Consider the following 27,886-nt stretch of genomic DNA (forward strand, 5'->3'; position numbering starts at 1 on the left):
TATTACATGTTGTATTTGGTCTGACCGGCTGCTGAAGGGTGTGTTTTGATGCTCTATTGGATTGAATTGCAATAAATCAATTCAGTAAAGAGGAAATCATCAAAATGGGCGCGGCTGGATTTTATTTCTTGATGTTCACCAAACCCCTAATTGAATTGCATTTGAAGGACTTGAAACAAACACAAAGGAAATTTGGAGGCTAGTCCGTCATGATCCGCACATTGGTCATTTCCACTTTACAAGCCTGACTTATTGCAATTCAATACTATAGGGCATCCAAACGCACCATAAGGCAATTTGATGTGTTCATCGGTTGAGATGTGATTGGAGAAGCCAAGAAAGAAAACAGGAGGAGAAAAATGAATGGCCATCCTTTATCTTTGGTCTGCAATTTTTAATTGCTGCATTACAAAACTCTTACCAAGGTCGCATTTGGATTAGCCCTCATATATCCTAATTGTCTATGGTAGCTTATATTTACAAATTCTTCTTCTTTCAATATCATTCATTGCTAGCTTATCTGCCACTGCATTGCCTTACTCTACAAATCGTAGGCCAATTTGGCCAACTTGGACAGCTGAGATGAGTGGACTCCATGTGAGAGGGACAGTCCTTAAGTGATGTAGGAGTCTTCATGCTGGTGAAATGATTATAGAGAAGACGATATTCCCATTATAATTACAAGAGACTTCTCATCTTTCATTTCTCACAACATTTGAACTTTTGCACTCTCTGATTTGATTTGCATTTCACACTACAAGGATTCCCTGTAGAAACTAAGGGCCTGTTTGGATGACACCCTTAAATTGTTTTAACCCATTTGTAATGGGTAGTAGACACAGATTTGTCTGAGGCTGCCAGGAAAGTTTCCCAACAGTTTACATTTACCCCACAATTGTGGTCCACCGGAAGAATGGATGGGCCTTTGCGCATGTGTAAAGGTATGTTCGCATGATGATGCACCTACTGGACGGGTTGGATCTCGATGCATTGGCATGTGTGCATCTCACAAAAGGATCTGGGAGCTATTTTCCCAGACAATGTTGGCAGTGGGTGAGGAAATCAGCTGCTTTGATTTAGGGCCTGTTTGGGTGTTACTTCTGCAAAAAGGCTTTTTCCTGTATGCCAATCTGTTTTTTATCAATTTGTGGGGAGTGGGCTTTTTAGTGCCTATTTCTCTAGTGTTTTTTAAACCAACAATTTCGGGTGAGTTCCAAACGGGCTGCAAAGCCAGGGTTTCAAATCAGAATTAGGGTTTTGTCTCCAAACCCTGGTTTTGATGGCGCATCCAAATAGACCTTTAAGCATGGTGCTGTAAAGGCCATTACGTAAAGGTAACGGTGGCAACTGTTACACGTTAGGAGATCGTAATGGCCATAACAACTGTTATGGAAAAAAAAAACTTGACCACATTGTCTATCCTCATAGGATGTGGGTGAAACCACCATGGGATGAGATCAGTCAGCTATGAAGTCAGGTCCATTGAGGTGCAAGAAAGATGGGAAATAACCAACTCACCGAAAACTAATTTTGAACTAGTACCTAGTTTATTGCTGAGGGGTTGTTTGGATGACTGTAAATGAGTATAATTGTAAATGATTCACAGTCTTGTGTTTGGATGCTGCCATTCCATTTACAGGCAAAAAGTTAAATTTCATTTACAAAATCTCCATTTACAGCCCAACAGCTATAAGTGAAAATATTGGCTTTCCATTTGCATGACTTAAACAATTTACAGACTATCCAAACACAAATAATCATTTTCCTCTTAAATCATTTACAGGTTACAGCAAAACAAGACAGGCTGTAAATGATTTACACCTAAAATAAAGACCATGGAGCATTGCCAAACAAGATAGGCTGTAAATGATTTACACCTGTGATAAAGACCACATAGCAAATGCTGCCTTTCACTGTCTCATAAACCAACCTGATCAGGCTCGGCCGAGTCGCGGACCATGCGGATTGGTCGAATGGGTCAGAGCGAACTTTTCTCCTGGGTTTTGGTTGTTGGACAGGAAGACTATACAAAGCCTTACGATCGGGATTGGGCAGGTCCCACCCAAGCTTCATCAAACCGTCCAGTTTGGAAATATGGATACAGGCATCAACAGCCCACTAATTCAAGGTTTCCAATCATGTGGTCTACCTGAATAACGGATTGAGCTTATTTTTTGGGCCCTTAGCATATCACCTTGTAACACACCCGGTGGTCGGGTTGGATTTTACATAAACATCATGTTGGGGCCCATTTCAGCCAACCACCCATTTGCTTGCATGGCCGCGGATGGGTATAAATGTTCCCTTTAAAAAAAATAATGATAATTACAACAATGACACTGATACATGGGTTGTCCACATGCTTAATCATGCACGTCGAGCTGCAGTGCTTTAGAGCTGTGTGGGGCCCACTATTTGTATATGGAATCCGAACCGTGTATCTGGTGCGACCAGCCATGTTAACCATAGATTCCAAAATCCAGACTGATCCATAATTCAGGTGGGCCACACCAAAACGATTGGGGAAGACTTCCAGATGGGATCCGCTGTCTACCATGTTTTATATACAGGAGAGCTAGCAGTATGAAAGGACATGCCAAAATGGACACTACGCCACATGAAAATATGGGTTTTAAGGGTACTTGTACATTACTCCTATAATTGTGTCCCACCAGAATTTTGGATCAAGATAATCCTTGGGACGTACGGTGAACATGAGGTGCCACACCATATCAACGGTTTGGATTGGACGTACACATAAAGGATGGCCCCCCACACAACCACAACGCAAATTCGTGTGAACAAAACCCCTGATGCGTTATGATCAAGTTTTTAGTTTTGACAAGTGGGGCCCACGTTTTGGTATTGTAGGATTCCGTAGTGACCCCTCCACTACCTAGCTCGGTACTGAGTTGAAGTTGTGGGACCCATCATGAAATATGTGTTTTATACATATTGCCAGCTCATTTTTCGAAAATGAGGCAGATCCAAATCTCTAGTGGACCACACCACAGGAAACAGTGGGTATTGAATGCCTACCGTTGAAAACTTCCTAGTGGGCCACAACAAGTTTTAGATCAAAGCTGATTTTCATGTTTAAACAGGTTGGATGGCAAATAAACATTGCAGTGGGCCCTTGGAAGGTTTCAAGGGTGGACGTTCAATCCACACTGCTTCCTGTGATGTGGTTCACTTGAGCTTTGGATCTGCCCCATTTTTGAGCTCATACCCTAAAATAAGCTTGCAACATGAATGGATGGCTGGGATAAAACACACGCATCATGGTGGGGCCCACAGAGCCTTTCCCGTACTGAGGAGGGGTCACTACCGAATCCGAGTCCACTGGTTTGCACCCCATCATATTCATGGATGGATAATGCCTTAGTAGTCAACGGTCCTAACCATTCCATTTTTGCTGTGGCCTACAAGCAGTCACTTGAGAAGAGAAAACTGCTATTGTCCATATTCAACTACAAAAGATCACCATATTAGTTACTAGCATCTTACAGTCCAGAAGACTTATCCCACATGCTGTCCATGGTGGGACACAACAGATCAATGGTTCGGATGATCAGATCATGGGCAACACTGTCAAAACCAAAATCCCAAGTCATGTGCTTTTTTCTTTTTTTTTTTAGTTCTTTTTTTTATTCCTCTTTGGGTCATGTGCCTTGAAAAGCCTTTGAGAATCCTAGTATGAATAAATGCTTTTTTCAGCATTTTATAGAAAATTCAGAGCAATTTTGAACTCTTTCCTCCTCCCACGGAGAATTACTAAAAAATCAAATAAAAACACTCGTGTCCTATCAGGTCCATTCATTTATTAGGCCCTTGCATTGACGGAACATCGATAGAAATTTTTTTAAAAAAAACATATGCATATTTAGACATTCTTCTGTCCAACCTGCTGCTACTAAAGCAACAGCAGTGAACGAAAATAGTTAGTGATCAGATAAGGATTAACGGATAAGATTGCCTGACCCAATAAATGGACGGACCCGATTGATAATTCACCATGCCATGTGCACCATAGATTGCCTGTCTCCCCTATAAAAATAAACACTACTACATCCATTGGAACAGACAACAAAATCCATTATTTCATTGTCATTACATTCACAACTGCCATAGGGGCGGTTTGGATGGAATTAGGAGTAAATGGAGACGAATGGCATGAAGGAAACAGCTAATCTGCCAGCATGGAACACATGTGCCAACTTGGCAAGCGTGTGAGATAAGGGCCACTCAGGTGGGGGTCCAACCATTAAGATCCATCAGTTATTGAATACCAGACCTTTGGTCACATTTCATCATCTAACCGTTCGTTTTCCTCTCACGGATGAATTGACCATCCTGATTTTTCACCCGGCATGTTCACGGTGGGCCCCGCCAGATGAGCAGCTCAGACCTCACACACATGTTCCATGGGCCCCACCACCTTTTCGATCTCCCTCACCTAAATCATCCCAATACAACCAAGAAAAACTGGTACAAAACTAACCTAGTACCATCTCTAGCCTTAAATTCTAAATATGCAAATATCCAGCACCACAAATAGAATTGAAAAATAAGTCATGCTACTTTGGCCATACACCCTTCTTTCTTTGGCTCTTTTACCAAAATTAGACGGCTGTGATGCAGCCCGCTGGTGGACCTAGGTCATCCTATACACAAACCCCAAATATCAATTTCTACTCACCACAAACTGCTGCAGGCATATTCATCTCACGCCCACCGAAGCCATCAGATCCTCATACTCAGTGTCAGCATCCGGCTTCCTGCTCTTCACAGGCGCACCTCCCTGCTGTGGTGGGGCCAGCGAAATTGATGTGGGGGAGAACGGATCATAAATCTGGTTGCCACCAGGACTTGAAGTAGGTCTTCCAGCCGCATAATTGAGACTGTTACCGAACTGTTGATTTGGGACCATGACGCTTCCAGGTCGGTTCGTCAGAGGCAGTTGATTCCTTGGTTGGACCGGCAACGGCCCAGATGGACTGGGCACTTGGGAGCCTGATAAATGGCTCGGTGGGCCCATTTGAGGTGCCGGGGTTGTGGCCGGGCCAAGGCGAGGATTCAGAAATGTTGGGTGCCTTGGCTGCGACTGGACTGTGGACTGATTAGTAAAGGGAACAGCAGAACTGGTTGGTGGTGATGGAATTGGAGCTTGAATCTGCGGCCTTGGAAAGCCCGGCATGCCAATAGGAGGGGCTGAATTGTTCGCAGCGGGCCGGAAAGATGGTGCCTGAGGCACAGGAGGCTGGATTCCTGGGCTCAGCGGCATGGGTGCATTGTGAGATACAGGTTGACTGGTGGGCCTTGGAACATTCTGAGAGGTTGGAGTCTGTGGTCTCTGAGGCTGAAATGTGAAATCGCTAGAGCTGGGACGTTGGGGTTTTGGGGCTGTAACAGGTGGAACACCCACAGAATTTGGCATTGGCGGCTTTATGGTAGAGAAACTCGGTAAGCTTCCAGAAACAGTAGCCACAGCTGGCTGTGATGATGGTGATGGAATTGGTACTGGTGCCCGTGCCATTACTGGCTGCATTGGTCTTGCAGATGATGATTGAATCGATGGTGGTGCTTGACCCAGTACTGGTGGTGGGGCTGCTGTTGATGCTGGCATGGACAACGGCCTGGGTGCTGGGGAACGCAACAATGGTGGCGTTGGCGAAGGTGCAGGAGCTGCAGATGTTGATGCCACTGAGGGAGCACGAATGGGTGGCGATGATAAGATCGGTGGGGGATGGGACCCAGTGTGAGGTGGGCCAAAAGAAGAAGCTGGTGCTATGGCCGGATGATTAACTGGTGTAGTTGGTAACTGGGGTGTGGAAGGTCGGGAAGGAAACACAGGCGGAGGAACACCATTCGGTGCCGGAGGTCTGCTGACAGCAGTTCCTGGCATATTCTGTTGAGGTGGGCCTGATACAGCAGGTGGTACCCCAGGAAGAGGCCTCTGGGGTGGAACTGACGGAGGAGCCATTTGCATCATGTTGGGTGGTCTGAAAGGAGGTGGAGTGTTTGGAGGTGGGCCGGACCATCCAGATGAGTTTCCAGCAACAGGCATGGACATCAATGGACGGTTGGAGGGTGGAGGACCCAACGGAGAAGTTGCCACTGGCTGTGGCATCGAGTGCACCGGCGGTCTTGCAGCCGGTGTCTGTCCTGCAGGCACTGGGGGGTTACCAGTAAATGGAGCCATTACTGCTGGACTTGGCCTGGAGGGATTGGCGGGATATGCCGGTTGGGGCTGTGGGCCTAGAATGGAATAATTTTGGAGTGGCCCGGGTGGTATGGCTTGGTTCAATGGCCGTGGCTCAACCATGTAAGGCCGCTGTAAGGGTGGCTGCAGACCAGACACAACGGGAGATGAGTTTCTTGGAATTTGCCCAAATCCTGCAGGGCCTGGAGGGCGGGCCCCGTAAAATGGTGGGGCATTAAAAGGGTTGATGGGCATCGGAGGGAACCGGAAGGAATTATTCGGCATAGGGCCAGAACTCGGAGCAGGGATAAAGCCAGAAGGACGCATCGGGGTTTGAGGCAGGCCGTGCGGATGCCAGGGTCCTGGGTACGGATGAAACTGAAGTTGTGGAGGACCTGCCTGTGCGGGCCCCACCATTGGTTGCACCACTCCCTGATTAACAGCAGACACGGGCAATGTAAAACCAGTAGCTGAATCCTGACTTTGACCAAAGGCATCCCCGTTATTCCCAGAAATCAAAGTCGAAGTTGTAGAAACAGCTACTGCATTTCCCTGAAATAAATGACGATGCAGTATGAGCTTGGGAATTCATAAGAAAGCATCTAAATCGTATTCGACAGCACTCACAGATACAGGTGTTACAAGTAGTTCAACTAAAGCAACTGCAGCATCGACTTTCTGAAACGTATCTGCCGATACATGGACATAGAGTTCTTCATAAGCACCTTGAGCTTCATCCGCATCCGACAGAGTGATTTCCCTCTGCATATGAATGAATAATTAAAATTTAAAAAACAAGTCCTCAAAGCACTTCAGTCTGTGTCAATGTAACTCATAACACAACAAATCAACACTTGGTATTAAGTGGGAGATGATTCATAGAACACATCTGAAGAAGCCCGGTTTAGCATCAATAATGCTGGCATGGATGAAAGCTGAGACAAGGCTATGATGATGACGACGATGGCGATAGAAATTGAAATGACATTTGAGTAGCAAAACCATAAAGAATGCAAATGTCTACAGTAACTTAAAACCTCTACACCTAGAAATAAAAAATAAAAAATCCACCACATGATGTCCTTGTCTGAAATTGAACTACTGTCTTTCTGGGAGTACCCAATCCATGAACCAATCCTATTTCTAAGATGAGCCCAGATCCAATACACAGCTTTTAATGTATAACATGCATCTAAGTGTAATCTTAGTAAATGTACATTAATCTGCAGGTTTTTTTTTCTTTTTTTCTTTTTCTTTGTTAGCTTGTTAGTACACCCCAATGTTAGTTCACACATCACTGTTAGTACACCCCAATGTACATTAATCTGTAGTTGGATGCACTTAGATGCAAGCTTTAAATACACAGCTTTGTATTGGATCCAGCCTCTTCTGAAATATTATTCATTGAGGAACTATCACGTTCTATATATCAGCTTTCAGTGTGTGCATGTGTAAGAAGCTAAAGTAAAATGCAAATCACATAGATGAAAAACCAATAGCATTGAGAAAGTAATATCTGAGCATCTATTCTAATAGATTTATTACCTTCTCTCCCGTATCTGCTTTAGTCCCATGAACACAAATTTTAGCTCCAGTTTCCTGATTGTTAGTATTATGAATGAAAAGAAAATTAAAATGCTGAAGTAATGCATTTCAATATCATAAAGAAACTCATCAATATCATAAACGAGTCTGATGAAGGTAAAGGAAGCATCTAGTTATAGATGGAAATCTTCGATTATCATATGGTAATTCATCAGGGGGAACTGCTCACCTCTTCCAGTCGCTTCTGAGTATTGCTTTCAGGCCCTAATATTAGGCCGATAAAATTATATCCGGGATATGTTTTCAGCTGAATAGACAAAAAGAAATAAGAGGCCCGTCAAACACAAATTGGAAGCTGAAGCTCTCACTTATTTTCACAACATTCAATGTTTTCATGTAATGGTGATCATCGACAATCATACAGAAAACGTATATGAAATGAGACCACAAAACCTGCATACATAAAACTGAGCATTCAGTTGAGATTGATAGATATTGGGAAATTCATATTACAAGATGAGAATGCAACCATGTGTGCTGGTGCAGTGAAACAGCTGACCATGTTATTGTCAAAAGGCAAATAATAAAGCATCCATGCAGGGTTACGTGGATTGAAACAACAGCCGATATCAGTTGTTGAGAAAACAAGGTGTTCAACATGGCAAGTTTGTTAACAACAAGAAGTCGCTAACACCATTAAAAAGGAAAGAGGGTGCTCTCCGGTGGTACTGGTACCACCATAAGGGCAGATGTAGGGCCCACTAGATATATTCACACCATCCAACCCATCTACCAGATGTGTCACTTCAGAAAAACCCTATTGACCAAAAACTCAGCCCGATCCAAAACTAAAGTGGGCCACAACAAAGGGAACAAGCTGTGATGGAACACCCACCTTGAATTTCACAGGGGCCCATCTGAGTCTCAAAACAGCTTGAATTTTGGCCTGCCCCTTCATCTGGACTGGATGAAGGGTCTTACTGACCTCATTTATATATACACAACATACTGGGGCTCTCATGCTAATCAATGGTGGGCATTCCTTCTCAATATGTTCCATTTTCTGTGGCTCATCTGAGTTTTGGATTGGGCCGATTTTTTGGGACCTGAGGGTTTTTAAGGTGACACATCATGTGGATGGGTTCAATTCTGTGAACACGTCACTAGGCCTTACATCTGCTTGGTACCACCAAAAGGCCTATGGCCGTCCAAGTTCCACTAGAGTGCACCCCAAAAGAAAAAATCATGAGTAGATCAAAGAAGGTTTTCATTTGCATGCATGGCATGTATACAGCAGATGATGGACGAGAGAAAACTTTCTGATAATACAAAACTGATCTTCCTTCAGGTTTCACATTTCAATACTTGAACTCGAAGGCAGCAACCTTAGGGAAATGTTCTTTTTCTAATAAAATTTCAAATGCATAGTCTAATAGTGTATATTTACTGGTATTGTTTATCAAATTAGAGAGGTGAATGAGGTGAAAGATTCTCCTGCTCATTTGCATATTTAATTTATGTCATCTGTTTCTGCAATTTCTTCCAACATTCTCTTATTTTGGTGCATTTTTAAATTTATTCCAGAAGCCAATACTTCTAAAGCCTACTCCACCCCATTCCGTTACTATTTGGGCTTTCCACTTTTGGAATCCCCATTTTTTCACATGCACAAAAATTACTAAACTTTGCCATTATAACCTTGACCACTATAAAGAACACCTTAGCAAAGCTCATACAAATGCTCATTGTTTTGAAATTAATGGCATCAACACTTTAAAGATGAGAACAAAAGGAGTAGATTAACACCATCATCGCGACCACAACTTACAGGAATTGGAACTTTGGCCTCTTTAAGCAACGGCTTATAATCAGGTGGGGCCTTATAATTAGGAATCAACTGTAGAATTTCCCCTGCAAATCCAAGTTACAGTCAGCGCAGACTACTACATAGAACATACATCTACTTGAGAATAGAGAACGCGTAAAAAAGAATACAGATTTAGCAAAAGCTGTTGAACATACCAATAACTTCTCGCTTTTCCAGTTCCAGTAGTTCAAGCTTTTGTAACTGCAAAATGTGGGTAATTGCTTAGAGAATCAGTAATGGTTACACATCTGATAATGAATAAATAAACACCTGATTCCATTATTCAGCAAAATAGTCGTTGCTGCTTTAGAGTGTGTCTCAATGCTCACTTAAACGAAATTGCAATTCTTTCAAATCAGTATAGAGCAAATGACAACAGTGAGCGCATAGCACCATTTTAATTGATAATGATGACTGATCCCCTATCTGCAATTCCCAGCATTTCAAGTTGGACTATGAACGATAGTAATTGCAATATGCAGACTGGTCCTTTACGAATGGAGTGCACCCACTTTGGTCATTTAACAATCGAACTCAACTAAGCAATCCCAAATGCAACCTTACTGGCTGTTTGGACTGAGGTATTCAATAATGGTAATGGCGGCCGTAACAGCCAGCCTTATATGGCTGTTACAATACGGCCCTGGTAACAGCCGTTACGGCCTTATAACAGCAAATGATTTTTATAAGGAAGAAATTGTATCAGCCCCATAATGGGCCATTACAAGGCCCCAATGGGCTATTTCTTTCAGAAAGGGCGTTTCACCTTTGTATCACATAACAGCTCCCGCCGTTAGCATTACATAAGAGCTGTTATGCCATTGCATACCATTTTTGAAAACCATGGTTTGGACACACCCACTAAAGGTGCTTTTGATGCCTAAACACCACTTTGAGACAAACCGCAGTTCATGTTGTGTGTTTGGATGCACTTTCACAAACTGCCATCTGATCACACACTCGAAGAAATAGGCACTAAAAAGCCCAAACCAATCAGATTGGTTTTCAGCGAGTTGACCCACAAAGCAGGCAGGAAACCCCTTTTCACAGAAACCTTCTTTTGCAGTAGTTGCGTCTAAACGGGCCCTTAGTGATGCAACATCTGTTCCAACCATACCTCGTCAATCTGCTGGCCGGAAGAATCGTGATTTGGAACCTGAGTGGGTGACTGCGGGCCTTGATCATCTCCAACCTCCAGCGCTCCTGATTTCAGCTGCTGCGTGATTTGTGCCACTCGAGTCTGCTCAAAATTTGTACCACCACACAGGCAGTAATATCACTTAATGCCACCTGGAATGGGAAGCTTCCATGTGAGAGATTCACAAGGAAGGCGCTGACATTTTAGCATCCTATGAGAAAAGGAAATCTTCAGATACCGGAGGTAGAGCAATTGATTTCCTTCCTGCAAAGGAGCTAAAAATGCTCATTACCCATTTTTAGAACTTAACCACTTAAAAGCCCGCTCATATCGAGAAAAGCTGGAAAAGCATACGGAATTAAAACTATCTATTGCAGTGAAGTTAAACAAGGAAAGAGCTACTATACAATGGCTGGTCTGAGTTAGTGGCATTTTCTTCCTGGCAAACATTCCATACAGGTTGAGCAACCTTCCCGGGATTCAGATAATTCCCTGGCAGATCATGCCATGGATAGGCAGACCTAAAATTTTATCCATCAAACAACCCCATCTATCGGAATGATGGATTCTCTTCCTGTCAAATGCGACCAGCTGACCATCTTTTGTTTTCAACAATCCATTACAAGTTCAGGTCAGAGAAAGGTGGGCCCCACTTCACAGAACACTGGCCAAAGAAAAAGAGAAAGACTTTGATGCTCAGGCAGAGTGTGATGGATGATACACAGGGACTTAGAAATTAACTTAAACTTACATATGTAGCATACAAATAATTCAAATTAAATTGTCAGAACTATGGGCCCTAGTCTAGACATATCATGAACAAAAGACTAAGATTACTTTCTATGCAACTATTGAACCAATGGAGATTGATTGGATGGTTAAAAGTCAAAAAAATCCAATCGTGCTATTTCAACAAACAGATGTCCACGATCAGAGGTTAGATTTGTTTAAGAAATCTGATCTTGGGGCTGTGACTTAATGACAGTGGGTTCCACATATTAGTCCATTTAGTCTGAGTTAGTGTATGCCACATGTAAAATTTCCGGGTGCCTGCATATCAAGTGTCATAAACTGCCAGCGTATCAATTAACTCCCCAAAGAAAAATGCCACTAGTTCAAGCCAAGCTTTGTATATTTTCTCATATGAAAGGATAAATAAGTAGGTTGGGCAACCTCCCATAGTTTATAATGGGGTTGCTGAAGATCAGAATGACCTTTAAAAAGATACAGCAAATGTAAAGGAACAGAAGCCATAAAGAAAATAATTTGCAAAGTGTCTTCAACAAACCTGATATGCTAATGCTCTTCCTCGTCTAACAGCAGCATCTTGCGTCATATCAATGCCCCATTTTGTTTTCCTTTGTACCTGCTTAGTAGTGTCTTCTTTGGTGGATTCACTAGCATCCGCCTTTCCACCACCTCGAAAGATTGGAACCAAGGAACCTGATAGCTTGTTCTTGGGTATAACAAATCCAGATTTTGCACCAAACATGGAGACCTTGGTACCACTAGCTGATACTGTAGATGAGGTAGATGTTGAAACAGTAGTCTGAACACCGTGAGGATCAACAGCAGCCGCCTGGTCAACCTTCATAGCCATCCTCTTCTTGGGTTTTCCGATTTATGTTATTTGTATCCTAAAAACCAGACTATCGGATGAAAATGCAGAAGAAAAGTAAAATAAAGGAATTTGTACATTAATAACAAAAGAAATTTCAAGTCAGGCATATAAAATGAAAGCAGCATAGTCTAGAATGTGCCATGATTGGAGTTGGCAATGAGCTGGGCCAGGCTAGGTCCAGGCCCATCCCAACACTTAAGACCTGAGGCCTGAGCTGAGCACTAGCCGAAAAAAATTGGTTTGGGCCCGGGTCCTACCTAACCCTAACCCGGCTCGGCCTGGCTCAAGAATTTTACAGTTGATAAAATTCATATTTCCTACTTGAATATTCGTCATCTATCCATTGATCAAATGGGCCACACATGCACAAAGAAATAGACATTTTAAACCAACGGTCTACATACAAGATGGATGGATTTGAGCCCAAGACCGACCCAAAAATTAATTGGGTCAAGCATGAGAGGCCCAAGCCTGGTCCACATGCCAAGCTAATAGGTCGAAGCATGCCTAAAGATGGTTTTGGTGGGCTATCCGGCCCATTGCCGCCCTTAGCCACAATATGCAATTGCAGGACAAGTGAAAGATCAAAATTTCATTGTAACGTTTTGCTACTCTCAGTGTTCGAAGTATTGGTATCGCTACAAGTTTTCTTGGTCGGGGATACGAAAACAATATCGATATAGCAGATAATAGCATCAATAACCGGAAATGCGGGAAAACATTAGGGAAACATGGGGAAAGCAGTCGAATTTTTCAGTGAAACTTTAGGAGATACTAAAAAACACATTTTCAATTTTAGGAATAAAAAGTTTGCAAAAAGAATGCATACATAACAAGTTTCCATTTAATGAGAGCCTAAAAGCATTTGTTGTTGTAAGAAACCAATCCAACCATCCCATCTATCCATCCAAACATTCATCAATATTTCAAAATATCGACAACACACGATATTTCATCAAGAAATCGTCGAAAACAGGAAAAGAAACGAGAGACTATGGTCTTAATATCACCCATGTCGTGGTAATGATAATATTGTGATATGATCGATATTATCATTGACAATTTGAACATTGGATGCAACCATGTGCCCATAAATAAATTATAATGATTTTTTTAATAAATAAATTTTTGGTGAAATCGATGCATTGGTGATATTATCAAAACATCGCGTATAAATTGGCAATACAAGAAGCACCTAGAATTTACATAGTAAAAAATGTTGGCGATATCAATACATTAGCAATACAATCGACACCATGAATTTACATGGTCAAAAATATTGGCGATACATCGACAATATCGGTACATTGGCAATACTTGGCGATACATAGCCAACACATGGAATTTCTGAAACAGCCAGTGTTATTGGTAACGCTGAGCTGGAAATATGAATAGCATCTGGGATACTCCAAACAATGATTACTCCCGACTACAAAACCAACAAGGGCTCCTGCTGACTAGAATCCAAAATGAATGGCTACATGGTGCTAATCTTAAGGGCCTATGAGAAGCTACAATGAGAAGAAGAAGAAGAAGAAAGGTGGAAGAGAGAAACAATGAGAGAGAGAGAGAGAGAGAAATCAAGAAAAAACATGAGATGCTTAGGATGTATTGAAACCCTAGCCCTCTACTCATTTTTATAATTGTACAAACGTGAATGGGGCCTATGGGCTTTATTACATAGACTTGGGTCCAATGGGCCTTATTCAACTATCAACCTTTCAACACTCCCCCTCAAGTTGGAGCATCCTAATGAGGCCCAACTTGGAACAAGGGCTAACATAATCAAATCTAAGAAAGAAAAAGTGATGAGACCACCAATAATTTCAGGTGAACAAGCACTTTTGCAACTTTAGTGATTATAGCCACCAGAACAACCATCCAATACAAACGAGTATGGATCAACTATCCAGCTCAACCAAGGCTGCACTAATTACCCAACACAATCATAAGTCCAAACAACTATCCGGACAATTATTCCACTCAACTAAGACTGAGCCAACTGCCCAACATAATCATAAATTTGGACAATTATCAGGAACAAATAAGAATGAACCAACTGTCCAATATAAACAAATGAGCTTGGATAAACTATCCAGCTTAACCAAGGCTGGGCCAATTACCCAACACAATTATAAGTCCAGACAACTATCTTGAACAAATAAGAATGGACTAATTGTCCAATATAAACGAACGAGTCTAGATCAACTATCCAGCTCAACCAAAGCTAGACCAACTGCCCAACACAATCATAAGTCGGGACAATTATCCAAAACAAACAAGAATGGACCAACTGTCCAATATAAACAAATCTAAGCCAACAACTCAAAGTAAATAAGCCCAACACAATCATGTCTGAGCCAAGGTTGGGACAACTACTTGGCCCAAACAAGCCTAAACCAATTGTCCAATGCATAAATGGGTCCAGGCCAACTACCCGATACATAAATGAGTCGGGCCAACTACTTTAAATAAATACCAGTCACATCACACATCTTGGAAAGAAGAGCCTGAAATGAAGAAGCTGCTAAGTCATCGAAGGAGGAGGTGAAGAAGAGGCGAATACACATCACACATAAGAGACAATTCATTCAAATACCTCAAACCAAATAGCAGAAAAATCAGCAAGGGCTTCAACCGCACATTAAAGAGTCTTTTGAATCCAACAATGCATGAACTAGATCACCAAAAACTTCAGGCGATCAACAAAGGGCCTTTAAACCCAACCAAACATGATTTAAACCTTCAAAATTCTAGCCGCAAGCCATCCCCTCTCATGAATCACAACAAGCCAGTGAAGAAAATGCCTCGCGACTCTCAAAAAAGGAAAAAAAAAAAAAATGAAAAAGAAGAAAAGAAAGACGGGTAAAGGGAAAAGGGTTAATCAGAAGTTGTGAAGAGAATAAAAAAGAAAAGAGGAAAGAAAGAAAAGAAGATTAGGAAGAGAAGGAACCACCGAGGATTAGGAAGGGAATAAAACTCAGATTTAAAACTTAAGAGGAAGAAGAAAAGGAAAAAGAAGGAAAGAAAGAAGAAGAAAGGGAAAACTAAAGGAAAGAGGGGAACCACCGAGGATCAAAAAGGAAAACCCAAAATTAAAAAATATATATATATTAAAAATTTTATAAAAAAAAAGAAAAAAAAAAAAAAAAAAACCCTCAAAAATCGGCTATAATAGAAAAAATCAGCAAAAAGCCCTAGCCAAGGCAACACAAAAATCTACTTTGAAAAAAAAAATCCGACAAACCCTTGCAAGGCAACATAAAAATCTACTTCAATAGGAAAAATCCAGTAAACCCTAGCCAAGGCAAAACAAAAATCTGCTTCAACATGAAAAAGTCAGCAAACCTTATCTAAGGCAACACAAAAATCAGCAAGCCCTTTAGGAAAATCTTCCAAGAAGAAAGAAAGAAAAAAGAATTAAAGGATAAGAAAATAAAAAGTGAAGGTAAAAGAAGAAAAAAGAAAAGAAGAAGAAACCCCAAGAGAAAGCTTAGGACAAGAAGAATAAGAAGAAGAAGAAACCCTAGGAGAAACCTTAGGAGAAGAAGAAGAGGAAGAAGAAACCCTAGGAGCACTTAGGCTCTAATACCATGTTAAACGGCTACATGGTGCTAATCTTGAAGGCCTATAAGAAGCTATAATGAGACGAAGAAGAAAAGAGAATAAAGGCAGAAGAGAGAGACAATGTGAGTGAGAGGAGAGAGATAGCAAGAACGTGAGATGCTTAGGGTGTACTAAAACCCAATGTTGTTAAATGCGACTGCATATTTGTATATGCGATTGCATATGTGAATTCTCACATGCATTTTGCATATGCCATCATTGTATATGCGATTGCATATGTGAATTCTCACATGCATTTTGCATATGCCATGATGGCATATGCAATCGCATATGCCAAAAATGTGAGAATATGTGATCGCATATGCGATGTATGCAATCGCATACAGCATATGCGATTGCGTATTTGCCAATGGTAAAAAATCTAACCACTGGCACATTATTTTATTTTATTATTATTGTTATTATTATTTTTGCAAAAAAAAAAAAGAAAGAAAAGAAAACAACCTTTTGCCTATGAAAAGGCATCCAAACATCCTCCATTTGCAACATTCTCACTCCAAAACTCTCTCTCTCTCTCTCTCTCTCTCTCTCTCTCTCTCTCACACACACACACACACACAGTTCCTACTTCCAACCAAGTTCCAACATCCAAGTTCCTAGTTCTACTTCTCTAAAAGATTAAAGCAAGAAGATCATTTAAGAAGAGAAGTTTCCCTTCCTCGTAGAAGATCAAGATTCAAGCTTTAAGCACTCTCACGGGAGATTCAAGATTCTAGCATTCTCATTCTAAAATCTACATTTCTCTCTTTCTCTTACATAGACCATAATTCTAATTCTTAATCAGATTCGGCTAATCCTATTTTTCTTCTTCATTCATTCATTTCTACTATCTATATCTCTTCATTCATTCATTATTCATTAATCATTCTTGATTATACATCTCTTCATTCATTCATTGTATTTATCTTTATTCATTCATTTTCTAGATTCTAGAATCTGTAGTTCTACGTACATACAAATTACAATCTAGTTCTCACTTTTCTCTCTTACATAGTTACGTTCTAATATTCTATATTTCTATTTCATCTTCATTCATTCCAATTTCTAATCTACGGTCTACATTCTATTTCTCTTCACATTCATTTCTCTCTCTCTCTCTCTCTCTCTCTCTCTCTCTCTCTCTCTCTCACAAGTTGAATGACCCGGGTTGGAAGTACCGGCACTATCATAGTGTTATGGAAAAGACTCATATAGTATGTGAGTTCTGATGACATTGCGCGGCACAAGCAGCACCTTGAACATATGTACAGGTCAAATGCAAGAGCATATGACAAAATTACTCCAGACATCCGAAAGAAAATCATGGAGTACATGGATAAACGAACAAGAAAGCATTGTTTTAAACATCGAGGATATCAGCAGATATATCCCACGATATATCTTGTATCCCACCAGTGCGATACGAAACGCACAAGTAGTGCGATATATCCCACATGTTCGATCTAGTGAGCATTTTCGAATTTCGATGCTCTTATTTTCTATAAATCATGTTAAATTAGTGTCAAATTGGGAGCTTTGATTTCAAGATTTTGAGGAGATGGGCTGAGTTACGAAAAATTGAAAAAAAAATTCAAAATTTCTCAATTTCTCTCAAATCGTTTGCAATTTGTGTTCAAACATCACATCAAACATGTCTGTAACCTAATCTAGTGATTATTCTTTTGCTTTTGAATGTATTGCTTGTATTTCCCCACGTCTTCTTATATTTATAAATTATATGAATAGACATTGAATATACTTGTATCAATTCAGTTAAACAACGCATAGATTAGGACCCCATACAAAGAAAACCTATTATGTGTACTTGTTTTTTATAATGTTTTGATTTATAAGTGTGTATTGATGTCTTTTTTAACAATCACCAAAGTTTCATCAAAAAATTCAACCAATTTTCCAATGTTTCCCCATGTTTCTAACAACAATGATACATGACACGATACAACCGATATATCCCATACGATAACCGATACGTATCTGCATCCCAAGAATGCGATACGTAACGCGATACCGATATTTTGAACACTGCAAGAAAGAAATGCAATAGTGCCCTACCTCGAGAGGAATTTTTGAACAAAAAGAGTATGAGAATATAAATGTAGTTGATGTAGATGAAGCTATTTATAAAAATAAAATAAATAAATAAAAACGTTGACAAGCCGGTTTAGACCACCGGCCTCGAAAAAAGCTTGTGTGCATGGGCCCATAGATAGATGATGTAGACCACACCCCGAGGATGTGGTCGACCAAAGGGGTCGGGGCAAAGGGCCCGCTCAAACAAAATTAGAAAATCGATATAAACAAAATGATAGGAAAACCACTATTCAATATATCGCTATGGTATTGCCTCCAACACTATTAAAATAAGAGCTTCAAAGTTATGGTTGAGGCAATAGGTCAATTTGGACTTGGGCTTAAACCCTATTAATATCACGAAATGATGGAGACATGCCTCAAAGTTGATATTGATTATATATGATCTTTCATAACTGAATATAAGGAGTTGTGGAAAACCTATGGTTGTTCACTCATGACCGACAGATGGACCGATAAATATGGTCGGATTCTTATAAAGTTTCCGGTGAATTATTCAGCTACGACAATGTTCTTGAAGTTCATGGATGCATCGGGCCATCCTCATGCGGGAGGTTGCTTATTTAAATTACTAGATAGTGTAGTTAAGTATGAGAGGAATACATTGCCCAGGTATTTACAAGCAACATAGCCTCGCATGTAGTTGACGGTCTTCTTATGGAGAAGCGTCATTTATTTAAAACCCCTTGTGCGGCCCATTGTGTTGATCTTATGTTAGAAGATATAAGCAGGTTATTCTTAAAAGTGATTATAAGGGCTAGAAGAATCGTGGTCTTTATATACAAACACGTCCTTCTTCTTCATCTAATGAAAACCACATTAGGTGTAGCTTGCTATGTCCGACAATCACCTATTTCGCTACAGCCCTCTTAACTCTATGACGATTACATTTTAAAAAATTCGAACTTGGAAGCTTTGCGGTGTTGGCTAATTGGACAAATGGGTCTTGGTCAAAAGAAGGTTGAAGGAAAATTGGTTCAACAAACCATCCTTTCGCAAAATTTTTGGACATGAGTGGTAAAGGCACTAAAAACGTCTAAACCCCTGGTCACTGTGTTGCGATTAGTGGAAGAGATGAGAAGCCACTAATGGATTATATATATAATGTGATGGAGAGGGCGAGAAATAAAATCATGGACTATTTTAACTATAAAAAGCGTGATTACATACCCATTTTAGATATTATAAATAGAAGATAGGGCAGCCAAATGTTATCTTCATTCTATTTGGTTGCTTATCTCCTTAGCCCAACCTGTTTTTACGCTTCCCCCGATCTGATAGAATTATAGACTATGCATATGGTTGGATTTATTGACGTATTGGAAAGAATGGTTCCAAATAAAGAAGAACGGGACAAAAACTCAGCTCTACTGGACTTTTATATGAAGAGTGAGGACATATTCTCAAAGGGTACAATCATCAGGCATAGGGCAATGAAATTACCCAGTAAGTATGAATGTCTAATACTCTTAGTCTTATTGCAAATAGTTTTTTACAATCTAATATATAAAGTCTAACCTATTAAAATTGCTCTTCTCGGTTGATTGGTGGAATGCATATAGAGTGTACCTAAACAGGAAGGATCCGGCCCTAAAGAAGTTGGCCATGAGTATTCTTAGACTCACGTGTTCTGCTAACGGTTGCAAACACAACTAGAGCACGTTCGAGGCAGTAAGTTTAGAAAAATGAAAATATTATAGTTTGGGATAATTTATAAACAAGTCCATTTCTAAGTACGTTAATACCTAATGCATTTTTTTCAAGCAGATTCACACCAAGAAAATGAATCGTCTTAAACAAAAGAAGCTCGACAACTTGGTCTTCATCCAATATAATCAGAAGTTGCAAGAACGATTCCAGGCTAGGTGAGAAAAGCCTAGTTTTTATGACTCTATCTGCTGAAGTATCCAACTCATTTAACCATCAAGGTGTGGAGACTATCAGACTTACGAAAGAAAAAAATTCTTCTCTTAACAGCCCGCAAGGGTGATAAAATCTTTTGGCATTGCCAAATTGGCAGTCTTTCATTGGAGAGATTGATATCTGCATTTTTGCTTTCTAGTGGATATTTTCATCTTAATTGTCCATTTGATGACCAGAAATTGGACAGCTAGGATTATCTACAGTGGGGCCCATGATTTGGATGGTTTAGGTTGAGGTGCAAGCATGCAATGTGCACAGCAGCTATCTGCATGTGTATGATTCGTCATACTCTACTAGAGTATCAATGAATTCCTCTTTGGACTTCTATTTGCCAATTTCCTGGCGGCGTGTCAACTTTCAGGCTAGAGGGACCAGAAGTAATGGGACATGTATTATTCATAGTTTTTTTTTCATGAATAAGGTAATAAATTAAAAGAGGCAAATGGAGCTACCATCCATTAAGCCAATGGATATGCATCACCGTAACTGATATTGGAGCATTGCCTCCTTTGGCTAAAACATATGCCTTGGAATTAGCCTGTCTCGGGATCAAGCTAAAAGAAACAATAACAGCCATAAAAATCAGTGGTTTTACTTCGTTTACAATGAAGTGCTGCTTTAGCTAACATATCCACCAAGGAATTAACCTGTCTCAGGATTAAGCTAAAAGAAGCAACAACAGACATAGAAATCATTGGTTTTACTTTGTTTACAATGAATTGTCGTGTCCATGGTTTCAGCCTCTCCCTGGCAACCCAGGAAATAGCGCTCTTGTGATCGCCTACAATGATGACCCATTCTGAGAATCTGACCAACTCAGCAATTAATTTCAGCCTGTTTTCTATCACTTCCAACTCCGCTCAGTTTGAATACCAATCCTGACTGGACCCAGAAAACCGAGCGTAATCCTGCTGTAAACCTGCCTTGCTCATGGTTTTATGGGAATCAGATAAAACACGCAAAAGAGAGGTGAGTATGATTGGCAAGAGAGTAAGCTAAGCTTGCTCTGGACCCACACAATTGCAATTTCATCAAGGATGCTTTACTCTCCATACCACACGTATAGAGCAACATCAATTAACATTCTAACTTAATAGCTCACTCAAAGTAATTGCAGAAGTCAGAAGTTTCTAGATTGCAAGAAACTTCAAGAATCTTTTGCCCCAACACAAATCAAAACAAGGGAACCCCTTTAAACCCACAGGTTTTGTCCAATTGGGCTTTCAGTGGACCGAACACGATGACATCAATAACGAAACAAGTGGTTCCAAACACAAACTGCAGCTTATTTTGTGTCATCTGTACATTATTGCTTGGTCTTGATAGTAGACTGTAATCTTGAGTGACAAGAATCAATTCTGGCCCCTTTTTTCTAATGGCACTTTATTCATAAAGGAAATGGCAAAAGAAAAACAAAAAGCCAACCAGGCTACCAGCAACTAACCCCTACCAACACAAACAGAGGAAAACTAGACAACACCATAAAGTTACAACTGATTTATAATTTGCAGCTTATCAACTACCATTAAACTGTCCTTATAAACTCCTTTAGCCAGCTGTCAGCCCTGAAGTTGGCAGACTGATGCAAATGTGTAAATGAAACCAGTTAAGTGAGCTCAAAGATCAAGGTCTTCTTCTATAGCATTTGATAATCTCCATGGGACACCACCATCTCTGAGACACTTGATTGAATTGTTTGAGTCACCTTCAATAACAATTGGGCTGCAGATGTGCATGGCTGCAAATTTCAGCCCTTGGCGGAGAGCACTGCCTTGTCATGGTTTGAATCCTAAACTGCCAGAGGGAACGAAAATTGCATCCCAACCAAACTAGAATCATTACATATCGACCCTCCGATACCACCGGTACCTGGTTTACCAAATGTTCTCCCATGGTAATTGAGTTTGACTATGCACAACCAAATAAACCTCAATGCTGACTTGACTGAGAGTTTCCATAGCAAATACCCGATCAAACTCATGCAGTACATTGCCAGCTAGAGAATAATTCAACCATGGATTCGAGGATGACCCAGGTGATACTGAGGGGCTCTTCTACAGTTACTTCTTTCACGTCAATGCACTGGGCGGTAAAAGCAGCTTTTCAAATCTTGTTTTATGTTGTTTGGACATTGTTTGGATAAACTATAGCAATGAGAATCCATCGACAATTCGGGTCAATGGACCACATGGCCCGAGCATGGGCAAAGCAGAAGGGTTAACGTCACAACTGTGAGAATACATGTTTCGCAAACAGGTTTGAAGAGCCAACCCCAACTACCTGAGACAAGGCTATGAAGACGATTGACTTATGTGTTAGTCAAGATAGTTAATGCCTATATCAAATTAATGATGATTTTGCATGTTGGATTGCAAAATGGTTCAGAGAAGTACTTTTAAAGAGTAGAATTGCGGAGACACAAGTTCATAATCGTGGAAGAAACGGGTGGGAACAGCAGTGGATGGGTTTTTCAGGGAGAGAATTGGAAGTGCATAAAATGAATAATGACCACTGAAAATTGTGGTAATTCAACAATCATCCTAGTACAATTAATAGTTCCTAGTGACTTGAGCCATTCGTCCGCCAAAACCACATCATAACCATAAATAAGTAAGAGGAAAAAGTACTAGTGAATCTACGGCCTTGTACGGACGAGACGATACTATGACAACGTCCCGGACTGAACATGACATTACCGTTGGCGACAGTAACCTTAATAGGATCAACACGGCTTACCAAAAATCCGTGTTACTTAGCTACAGTCAAATGTAAGAAATTATGGATGTCGTTCGAATCAACCAGTATCGTCATTAGTTGTTTCTTAGGGCCTGTTTGGGTGATGGAATTAGAAGGGATTAGGTGGGATGGGATTCAAAAAAACATAATTATTACACATGGCAAAGATTGTCCCTGTTGCCATGGGATAAGATTAATGCCCTGATTTGTCGGTAATACAGTGGTACATTGAATGGATATACCCACCATCATTTAAAATTACTGAGAATAACACACATGTATTATATCTAAACCGTTCATTTGTTTTGTAACCTCATTTTATGGCATGGGCCTAAAAATGAGGTAGATCCAAAACTTATGTGGCCCCAAAGAAGTTTTCAATGGTAAGTATTCACTCCTCGTTGCTTTCTATGGTGGGGTCCACTTGAGCTTTAGATTTACCTAATTTTTTAGCCCATGCTCTAAAATAATCTCGATAAATGGGTGGACGGTGTGGATATAGCCCACACATCATGGTGGGACCTACATAACTTGCTAACATTAAGTGAAATTGGCACGATACCCAATGCAATTCCATTTAATGTAATTCTAAGCTTCTCCATTTCTTCCCAAACATGGAGTGGAATTGGCACGGAATCCGATGAATCCCATCCCACCGAATCCCTTCTAATCCCACCGCCCAAACAGGCCCTTAATATGTCCGGAAAGTCACATTGTATCAGAATTTTGAGTAGTAATTAGGGCATTCAGAGAAATTTCCATCGTGGGAGCATCATGGTCCTCCAAGTCAGGCTCGGATAACCAATTTAAAAAAAAAAAAAAAAAAGTCAGGCTCAAATACCGAATTGTCACCAATCTCTAGTATCAAAAGTTGAGGACATTCGGAGTGATGCCCTGGTTAGAACTCTTCATCGCAGTTGAAACACAATCTCTTCTCACTGCGTTCATGGTGTTCGGTTAGGCTCAATCAGCGGACGCCATAGAGTATATTAAGAGGCTTAGAAGCCAATTGGAGGGTTGGAAAGGGGACCTTGGATGATGGCACAGGTGGGGTGTGATTAGTGGACAATGGAGGAAATAAAGGTGGTAAGGAACGCAGGGGTTGTGCCTGGATTGGTGATCGTTGGTTAACTGAGGCAACGATCGCAGTAATAGCCTCTTCTTGGTGCCTAGCCATGGCATAGACATGATTAATCGAGATTGGATTGAGGAGCTTGACGTCGTGTCGGATATCCTCTTTAAGTCCTAAAACAAAACAAGAATATGGAAAGCTTCCAGTAAAATTTGGGATCTGTTAGCTAGGTGTTCAAACTTAGCCTGATATTCCCATACTGTTGTTCTTTGTCGGAGCTTAGCTAATGATCCTCTCGGGTCCTCATCTTCAAGAGTGCCGAAGCGACTACACGGGCTTGAGTGAACGCACCCCAAATAGGATGCTCAATGGTCTTCCTCAACCATTGATACCAAGGTATGACCTCACCTATCAAATGGGCCGAAAACACATCAACCAAGTGATCATTGGGTGTGTTATTAAGATGTTGAAATTGTTGGGCACGAAAATTCACCCTACAGGGCCCGCGCCATCGAAAGTAGGAAAATTAAGCCAGATTGGCCGCCCTTGAAAACTTGATAATTAAGCTGGGAATAGGGGAGACTATTCCCAAGATGTGAACGATGGTGAGGGCCTTGATCAGGAGTAGGTGCTGGCACTTGTAGTCGTGTAACCAGGGTCCCTTGGATCTTCAAAACAACTTTGATTAGCACGATGACTCAGGCATGTAAATTGGTGACATTGTCATGGGCAGAGGCAAGATCATTTCGAATGTGATCAACCTCATTGTTAACAAGGACGTTGTATCCTTCAGAAGAAGCCGCAGGATGAAGATGCTCTAATACCAAAATGATAGAGCCTAGCCAGAAGATATTTTTATCTAGTAACTGTCTATCTATGGACCTGTTTGTTAAATCTGAAGTCTGAAGCCTGAATATGAAATCTGAATCCGAAGTCTAAATCTGAAGTCGAAAAACTTGTTTGGTAACTGGTTGAAAGAAGTGTTGAAGTCCAAAAATTAAGTATTGAATATGAAACAACCTGTTTGTTAACAAACGTCTGAAATGTCTAAAATATATTAATTTGACACATTTGCCCCCATCTTCCTTAAAAAATTTCTAGGGCCCACCGCACAGTGTATTTGCCATCCAACCAGTTGATAAGGTCACAGAGACCGGATGAAGGGAAAACACAAATATCAACTTGATCCAAAAGTTGTGGCCCCAAGAAATTTTTTTAATGGTGCACATTCAATGACCACTGTTTCGTGTGGTGTGGTCCATCTAAGATCAGGATCCACTTCATTTTTGGTCCCATTCCCTAAAATAAACTGGCAAAATGGATGGACAACATGGATATAAAACAAAATACACTGAATTTGTCTCTTCTAAATAGATTGCATGATACACACCACAACTTTTAACATGAGTTTTGGATCCGCCTCATTTTTTTACCTCATCCCCTAAAATAAACTGGAAAACGGACGTATGGTTGGATTTCACACAAATTTTGCCGAGGGACCCACCTAGCTTCCTAGTGCATTAACTTTCCGCGCAATCGGCGTCCTACTCACACACGAGAGATCTCTTGGAATCTCTCCGGGCTTCTCACGGGTACACATCATAGCTGATCACACAAGCTCACAAACACACTGGTTTTCTCTCTCCAAAATAGATTGCAAACTACACAATACAACTTTTGATGTGTGGAACTTCTTTGGGCCAATCATGATTTATGTAGTAGATCCCCAAAGTCCATCAATTTTTTCAGATCATTTGAGAGCATGAGTCTAAAATGAGGCACATCCAAAGTTCAAGTGGACCACACCACAGAAAGTAGTGGGGATTGACCGAACTACCATTGAAACCTTCCTAAGGCCAACCATGAAATTTATTTGCCATCTAACCTATTCGCAAGGTCACACAAACCTAGATGAAGGGAAAAAACAAATATCAACTTGATCAGAGCTTTTTGTGGCTCAAAGAAGTTTTCAACAATAGAAGTCAATTCCTACTGTTTCCTGTGGTGTGGTCTACTAGAGCTTTAAATCCACCTTGTTTTTGGGCTTATATCCTAGAATGATCTGGAAAAAAAAAACAACAACAACAACAAATGGATAGTGTGAATCTAAGAAATACATCATCGAAGGGCCACCTAAATTTCACACATCAAGAAATTCCCTTACTTGTGGCGCAACACATTCCGAGTAGAGAAAGAAAACCAGAAGTGTTGACAAGTGAAACTTTCGTGGGCCCCATCATGATGTTCGTGTTAGATCCAAACGGTCCATCCAATTTTCCATATCATTTTAGGTAATGAGAAAAAAAAACAAGATAGATCCAAGGCTCAAGTGGGCACACTGTGGGAAAAAGTAGAAATTGGACACCTACCATTGAAAAAATTTTGGGGTTGTAGAAGGCTCTGATCAAGCTGACATTTCTGTTTTACCTCCATCCAAGTTTGTTTGAACTTATGAAGAGGTGGCAAATAAACCTTACAGTGGACGTTAGGAAGGTTTCAACGGTAGTCGTTCAATTCCCATTGCTTTGTGGTGTGGTCCACTTGAGCTTTGGATGTGCCTCATTTTTGGGCTCATGCTCTGGAATCTGGAAAAGTTGGTGGACGGTGGATGGTGGCCAGAGAAGTTCTACACGTTAAAAGTTGGGTTGTGTATTACGCAATCTATTTGGGAGAGAATCTCTCTGGCAACGTGGGCGGGGCAATTTTGGAAGCAAAAATTTTTATTTTTTAAAGAATCCACAAAGCACATTCCATATTCACCATTAACCCAGACCTCCATCACCGAAAAAAAAAAAATCAGGAAAAATCACGGAGTGCTTTCTGAGTTCAACATTAACAAACACCACTTAATGCGGAGCGCTTTGTGGGTTTCGCATTCAGTAATTTTTTTAAGTGTTAACAAACAGGCCCTAACTATCCAACTACCTAAGCAGTAAAAGAAAAGTGATTATCTTCCTTGCTTTCCAACCAAGTGTATACAGATCTATATAAGACTTCTCCAACAACTCCCCTAACATAGCTTGGACTCTATATAAGGCAATACAGATCTATACAGTACTCTTATCCAAAAACTCAATACAGATCTATATTTATCCTACAACTCTTCCAACATACCTTGGACTCTTAAGGAATCTCTCCATATAGTACGTGGAGATCATTATTAATAACTAAGAAAATCTAAGAGAACTGACACGTGGCATTTGAACCTTAAAGGGCATCTTAACATACACATACTCACGCGTGCAAACATGCAAACATACGTACGTACCATTGCATCGTAGAGTGCACGTCATTTACATCTACATCTACAATACAAGTGTATTTAGGTGTATATACGACTAGTTTCATTTCCGCTAGAGGCGAATACACCGGAGCTTTAGATGTACAGTAGCCATCAAATCGATTTTTTTTTTTTTCAATGACTCGATTATACCTGAAAATTCTCATTTCAAGACCATTTCAACTGAAATCGAAAAGAAGATGCAATAAAAACCCTAACCCTAGATTCCGTTGAGGATGGAAGAGTGGCAGGGAATGTAAAGATACCTGTAAAACGAGGGCATTCGCGAAGCCCCTGTTTCTTCTTCTCGGGGATTTTGTTGAAGACGAGAAAAGTTTCCGCGGCTTCTTTCAGGCTGCGGCTGCCCTCTCTCTCTCTCTCTCTCTCGACGGTAATGTAGGGGCAGAGGGGGAGTTCATACTCTGCCTGCATAGGATGCTTGATACACCGGCACTAAGAATTGTACACGTGGCATAAAAATTGGGGAGGGGATTAGGTGCGGCCCCGGCCTCACCCAAGACGGTGCTGCCATTACTGTAGGGCCCATCTTGATGCATATATTCTATATCCACACCGTGCATCCATTTTTCCAGATCACTTTAAAATGTCACACTAAAAATGAAGCAGATCTAATTCTTAGGTGAACCATACCATAGGAAATACCATTAATTAGCCACAAAAGTTTTGGATCAGGCCGATATTTATTTTTTTCCCTTTACTCAGGTTTACGTTGCCTTACGGACAGGTTGGATGGCAAATAAACATTACTTGAAAACGTGGCCTT

General features: G+C 40.7%; 1 protein-coding gene across 2 annotated transcripts; it reads right to left on the reverse strand.

Moving 5' to 3' along the window:
* Positions 1–4,074: 4,074 nt before the first annotated feature.
* On the reverse strand, positions 4,075–27,528 carry LOC131251673 (proline-rich extensin-like protein EPR1). Of its 2 annotated transcripts, XM_058252540.1 has the most exons (9): positions 27,369–27,528; positions 12,041–12,389; positions 10,732–10,854; positions 9,770–9,815; positions 9,576–9,658; positions 7,977–8,054; positions 7,748–7,801; positions 6,830–6,964; positions 4,075–6,754 (listed from the first exon to the last, which is right to left on the reverse strand). In XM_058252540.1, the coding sequence occupies exons 2-9, from the start codon at positions 12,350–12,352 to the stop codon at positions 4,721–4,723; spliced, it is 2,865 nt and encodes a 954-aa protein (XP_058108523.1). In that variant the 5' UTR covers positions 12,353–12,389; positions 27,369–27,528; the 3' UTR covers positions 4,075–4,720. The 2 variants fall into 2 exon arrangements, with proteins under 2 accessions (XP_058108523.1, XP_058108524.1); XM_058252541.1 differs by lacking the exon at positions 10,732–10,854.
* Positions 27,529–27,886: the final 358 nt, after the last annotated feature.

This window comes from Magnolia sinica, chromosome 7 (assembly GCF_029962835.1).
Source record: "Magnolia sinica isolate HGM2019 chromosome 7, MsV1, whole genome shotgun sequence".
NCBI classification, from domain to species: Eukaryota; Viridiplantae; Streptophyta; class Magnoliopsida; order Magnoliales; family Magnoliaceae; genus Magnolia; species Magnolia sinica.